Genomic DNA, 6,796 nt, shown 5'->3' with positions numbered 1-6,796 from the left:
TAGCCGAAGAGTTGGCGGTAGGTGGTGATGACTAGCTGCCTTTCCTCTAGTCTTACGCTGCTAAATTAGGGACGGCTAGCGCAGATAGCTCTCGTGTAGCTTTGCGCGAAATTAAAAAATCAAACACTCTTTGTTAAACAGAACTCGTATTTCAGTATTGTTTATGACTTGACTATAAAACATTATCTGAACAAAAAAGATTTAGTGGAAGACAATAGACGCAAACCTTCTGTATTCTAATAACGAAATTGCCTATGTGGTATATCATGTTTAAAGTTTGTCTTTTAATTTCTGCTTTTTACTTGGTTGTCTGATTCCCACTTCATGTTACGTAATTACTATTAATTTCAATATTCATTATTTCAATGGATCGCTCTGAAAATAGTGGAACAGAGTATTAGCTTAATCGAATACTAAAAACGAATTTTGATGTTTTTCAGCATTTCTAATAACAAAAAGGAAGGCTTGCACTGATTGGTTCCTGTTAGTTGTACGTCACAAAAGTGGGTAAGAACTAAACATGTATGTAGTAAGAAGGACTGCGTCAGCAAAGCTAGTCTTGTGACGTTGTTTATTGAGCGAGCTTGAATGAAGAACGAACTGGTGACCAGCAAATTTCATTCTTGTATATAATTGCAATATCATAAAACTTAACATATGTAATCAGACGTTTGTTAGAAAATGGCAATGTTTTGCTAGTGAGGAAAAAATAAACACAGATGTGATTTAGTTGTTTCAGTTTTGATGTTTTATTTTATTACACTAAAACAAAAAATGTTCGATGGCTGTTTACTATTGGCTGTTTCTGTGGTAGCTAAGTTGTTCTATGAGAACTTTTAATGTAAGATCAGTATGAACATTACTGACTGTCTGATCTAAATTTGCCTCTCTCTCACTGATCGGGAGTGGTACACCATAATTTTAGGCAAAATGAAGGTAGGAAATTATAATGTTGAAGAAGCGATTCCACGTCCTCTGACGGAAGAAGATTGCATACAAAAGTATCAAGGGAAACATCCAACGAATGGTAGGTGCAAAATGTTTGTCTGCCTGTAATGGGTTGCCAAAAACTATCTAGTTACCTGTATGTACATGTTTGTCTGCCTCTAAGAGGTTGTCACAAACAACCTAGTTATTGATATCTACATGTTTGTCTGTAATTGGTTGTCACAAACTACCTATCTATCTGTATCTACATGTTTGTCTGTAATTGGTTGTCACAAGCAACCTAGTTATCCGTATCTACATGTTTGTCTGTCTGAAATTGGTTGTCATAAACAACTTAGGTATATGCATCCACATGTTTGTCTGTCTGTAATGGGTTGTTACAAACACCTTAGCTATATGTATCTAATGATTGTCTAGCTGTAATGGAATCTTAAGTACAATTTAGCTATCTGTCTGTCAGGTAGGCTAGCTGTCTGATATTTTATAATGTTCTTTTAAATAACCGTCCTGCTGTATTTCATTTATAAATTATCTTTCTGGTACTTTTTGCCTTTTGTAATTGATGTACAAGAAAAATTAAAAAGTTAGTATAAAGTTAGCATAAAAAACAATCAAAATCTTTGGTCTGCAAGCTTATCTCAATGAAAGTAGCTTAATAAAATATACTATTTATTAAGTATGTGTATAAGATAAACGTGTCTTTCAAAGATATGAGACCATATTTTCTCAGACAGTTTCACATGAGTTTGTCTCTTTAGAAAACTTCTGTAGTCATTCAACTATTGTTTTGTCATTATTCGATGTTGTGAAACTCATTTTGTAAACACACTGTATACCAGCTACTTCCAATATGGGGCCTCTATTTAAGTAGTTCAATATCGACTTGTCTAGCTAGGGGTGAGCCTGGATGGGCCACGGCCCGTCCGCTCATCCAGGCCTATCCAATCAGTGTTTAATTGATAGTTCTCGCTTCCAAATAGCTTCCTTTAACTTGTCTCCAAATGTGTGTACGCTTTAGAGCGGAAACAAAATAACAGTTCCTGATAGGGTGGAAGGAGTCTACCCTGAACCTGAACCTGACCCTCCATGGTCCAAAACGTGAACCAAATTCTGATGAAGATGGAGAAACCTTCTGCTCATCCATTATAACTCAGGGTCCACCCAGTCTTTCGTACATAGTTACCCTACTCTCCAAAATATAAAAGTAATAAATTTCTAATAGATGCCACCTTTCTATGACATAACTTTTTCATCGAGTTTACAGAAGAGTTAACAAATTTATACTTTAAAGTTCTAACCTTCAGTTCAAAAGGTTAAAAGCGTTGTTTACATCTTTACAAACAGCCAACTAACCCTTGCGTCACACTTCACCTTTGTATAGATAAAACATGTCTCGGTCACACTCTCATAAATTACCAGACAAACATAAAAACTACACACGGCTGAAATATTCATATTCTGACTGACTGTATACCAGACTTAACTGTTCAATCAAATTTGTAAGAACCAATTTGAAAAGACGACTTCGATGTGATTAGATTCATTTGAGCATTTAATTTATTTGAAACATTCGACAGACTACGAAACTAGTAAATAAATCAAGCAGAAACTCAAAGGCTATTTCCGAGATAACTACTCAAAAGGCATTAAAAGTACATGTGCCTAATTAGGTCCCCTGATGGGTCAGCGGCAAGTTTACGAATTTACAACGATAAAATCAGGGGCTCGACTCCGCACGGTGGATAGAGCGCAGATAGCCCGTTCTATGTCTTTGCACTAATAACAACACTAGTAACTGTATAACAAAACAACAGTACTGTGGTATTTACAGTTAATACTGCTCACACTAACATAAAGTTTAGGTTCATATAATTTGATTAATTCGAGGGACAAAAAGAAGAAAGAGTAGTCAATGAACCTATATATATATAGAAAACGGCATCAGAAGTCTTATTTACTTATATAGAAAACGATATCAGAACTTGTATTTACATTGCTAATGTGTAACACAGGTAAGCTTTTCGTAAATTATACAATTTCAGAGTCATGCTATATATGTGCAGGTATTTCTAATAGTATATCAATAAAAATGAACTTAAGTCATCATTTGTAGAAGGATCTGCCTTTGTGGTATAACTTGCTATTCTTTAGAGACATTGCCAAGATAACATCAACTCTGTTGCGACATGATCACGCAACATTTGGAATAAGTTGAATTGTTAGAGTAACTTACCAAGTAAACCGTTAGATTATTCATACAAGAGAATCAACAACAGCCTTTATCTTTATCTGAAACTTCATTTGATGGAGAACTGACTAACTATACCATTAGATTATCCATACAAGAGAATCAACTACAGTATTCCCGAATATCCTTCGACATGTTTTCTTTGTACTAGATTATAAACCTCCTTCGTTTTTCTAAAAGCATGTACATTTTATAAAATCAGACTATTACTACAACCGTTAACTTATTTTACTTGACCAAACAACAAAGGCTTCGATAATTTCTGTTATGTTTAGGTCATCACAAAAGCTAGATGCTCCGACGTTCACAAAATTAAATACTTTCTAACTCCAAACAATTTCTGTGACCATAAAGTTGAAGAACGTCTTCCAATTACCAATCCTTATGATGAGAAATTCGACTAGATAAGTTTTATAGCTCTAGTTACGACCAATCAAGCGTGTGTAGACATGGTTATTTACGCTCGACATCATGATTGTAATAATTTTAGTAACTTGTAAATGGTTTTATTTTGGAGCCTAACTAGCGGCAGCGTGAGCTTCTTTTGCTGACTAATTTACGTAATGGTACGCGTCACGTGATATTTGAATAGCCTGTATATGATAAAACTTATCGCATAAATCGGTGTCTCATATATACATAGTATCGTAGGAATAGAATTTAAAATTGAAAACTCTATAGTTTAATTTCAAACATATTTTACAAGTAGTAACAAAAAATCCCAGATAAGTTTCAGCGGGAATTAAAACAATATGTTTACTCATTGTACCTTAAGTGGAAAACGAAGCAGAATTCAAATTAAGGCAAACTAACTAATTTGTTAAAAACTCTTTATCATAAGCAACTAATTTACGTTTGTAATTGTTCATTTGTTAATAAAATATATAGATATTTTTCTTAATTAACACTTTCTCCGGAATCCACTTGTTATATACCTTCCATTAACTTGGTGCACTTCGCAAGTATTGTCGTGCTTTCACTTTCTCATCATTAATATTTTCAGAAATTATGTTTTAATTATAGTAGTTCTTCCATTTTTTAGATGTTTAACGGTTAGGAAACGTCCTTAATGTGAGATATTACGAAATAATAGAGTCGTGTATATATTTACAATTACATAGATTACTGAGGTAAAAATAATAAGTTTCTATAACCTCTTTAACTAAGTACAGTGTTTCATGTTTGTTCCTAATGTAATAGCTTTAGCAATTTTTGACACAGTAAAACGTTTTTTCCTCTAGTGCGAAAAAATCCGTGCTAGCGAATTGCACAGGTAGGTAGCAGTCCATAACCTCAGAACTTCCAATTTTTTGCATAAAGGCACACAAAGAACCATCCGCGCATAATCACTTCTAATTTTGAACTGATACACTAGATGGAAAGCAGTTAGGTAACAGTAACTATGGCCATTCCTCGTGCTACTCTTGTTTCATTAAATACTGTGATACTGTCGTTACTCTTATAGACTGCAGCCATGAAAAGTCATCATTATATCTGCCATCTACGCGGGTAAACTGTTCAACTATATATACGTACTTTAGGGTTATGCCGTACGGGTTCTAAGTCATTTGGAGAGAGTCCTATTCTACTGTTCTTGATGGGAATAGTGCTGAATGGTTCTTCTCTTACCACTCTGCTCTATCCGATTTCCAAATATAAATCATTACCCATGAAAATTCAAATAATGTATTATACTAAGTAATTTCATGTTTTTGCCTATGAAGCATATAATCAATGAAGCTTGTTATTACTGAAATTGTTAAACAGTTGGGTATTCAAAATTCAAGATATTTTATGGGTTTACTAACTAAATATCATATCATCCAAAGTATTAGGGCAGCATATTCCCAGCTAGCAAGAGGCTCGTCTTCAATAAGCTTACATGTGCGTACAGTTCATAGAAGAGTTCAATGGATCTACTCTGTGCGAAAAAATCCATGCTAGCGAATGCACAGGTAGGTAGCAGTGCATAACCTGCTCACCGCAACAGTGAATCAAATAATAAAAAAAATATAGTGTTCAAAATTGGTAAAATACACGTTTATAAAAATAACTTTATTTACGACGTTCAGGGCAAAAGCTCTTTCTTGGGCAGTTGAAATCATGTCACACAGAAAAAAATGGCTAAGACGTAATCGTTGAAGAGTTCGAATACATATTTAGATTCTAAATTACGGACGAACTGCGCGGAGCACGTTAACAAAAATATCAAGGCCCAGCACGAATAAATAGCCCTGCGAATAGTTTCCCCAGTGCAGAATTGTGTACATCTAGTAAAGCGAATATAAGAATATAATAAATACTGCATTCTGATGTAGAACTGAATTGTTCTTTGATGTGAAATGTAAAAGTAAAATTCTAGAGTGAGTCAATAAGTTGGTGATATAATCGTACGTGAAGAAAATAGTTCGTCCACATGGACGAGTTCCGTTAGTTTGTGCAAGTAAAGATGATTCAATCCGTAACTTGGAATGTAGTAGACGGTCTTTTAAGTTCCTCTCACGTATGAAAGAAAGTAAGGGTTGAATCGTCAAAATGTCGAGAGATGTCTGTTGTTAGTAAGGTAAAGTTGCGTTGGACAGTTCTTCTAATCTGTCTGGTTAAAGGATAGTATGTAAGGACTAAAGAAACTCTATCACTGTGTGGTTTCCTTAGAATGAAGACAGTCATCTTGTGATAAAGTTAACGTAACAAGTTCAGCCTTTTTAATGGTGTTTTCTAGATAGTTCTGCTGTGTAAATTACCAGTAATGTCGTTTGCTCTACATCTGAAGTCAAAGTTGTTGAAACACAGATCTCTCAAACGTAGGAATTGTCCCTTATGAGTAGTGTATTTGTGCTCAGAGGGATGGGAAGAATTAAAATATAAATAGAAATGGCCGTAAGTGGGTTTTTAATGTAAGCTGGTAGTAAATGTAGATGTGAAAATGTCAGTAGTGATGTCTAAAAAGTTAGCTTTCTGGCTAAAAATTTAGGAAGTAAAGTTAACAGCTGGGTGATAAGTTTCGTCTTAATGAATGAAAAGGTCGAGTTCGTCTTTCTGTCCAGTAAAAAGACCTAGCACGTTGCTGATGTACTTGATATTTTAATAAGGAAGTTTGTGGGTGAAGATACTGAAAAGTTATTATTCTATATAACCAACAACAAAGTTTGCATAGGATGGATCCAATATGATTCCCATGTCAATATCTTGTAACTGTTGAAATGTTTTTCTTAAAAATCAAAAGCATTCAAGTCAGTACCAAGTCAATCACCAAGTGGTGTCTGTGGAGGAATATAAGTTGCTTCTTTTGCTATGAAAATGTTTAAGTGCAATCATTCCGTCGTGTTTGGTATAAGAGTGTTGAGACTGAACATCCACTGTGAAAATGTAATTAATGAAAGTAGCAGAGAAAAACTTGTTCAAGAGATTAAGGACTATATTTAATAAATGTAGGAATGGTTTCTATTATGGGTTGAAAAATACTGTCATGGTAAATGGAGATCATTTCAGTGGAATAGTTATAGAGAGAGACAATGGGGCATCCTGGACAACCGGGATTGTGAATTTTGAATAGCATGTAGAAAAAGCAAATCTAGGGTGTTGAAATATAAGATGTTT

The 6,796-nt window shown here is 34.4% G+C and overlaps 1 protein-coding gene across 2 annotated transcripts in view; it reads left to right on the top strand.

Moving 5' to 3' along the window:
* Positions 1-554: 554 nt before the first annotated feature.
* The window catches only part of LOC143246235 (corticotropin-releasing factor receptor 1-like), a 52,620-nt gene continuing 46,378 nt past the window's right edge, over positions 555-6,796 (top strand). For both annotated transcript variants that reach the window (XM_076492604.1, XM_076492603.1), the window contains exon 1: positions 555-1,027. In XM_076492604.1, the coding sequence (XP_076348719.1) occupies positions 931-1,027 (97 nt within the window). In that variant the 5' untranslated portion in view covers positions 555-930. The remainder of the gene's footprint in view (positions 1,028-6,796) is intronic.

This window comes from Tachypleus tridentatus, chromosome 3 (assembly GCF_004210375.1).
Source record: "Tachypleus tridentatus isolate NWPU-2018 chromosome 3, ASM421037v1, whole genome shotgun sequence".
NCBI lineage: Eukaryota > Metazoa > Arthropoda > Merostomata > Xiphosura > Limulidae > Tachypleus > Tachypleus tridentatus.
This window is presented reverse-complemented; position numbering and strand designations above follow the sequence as displayed.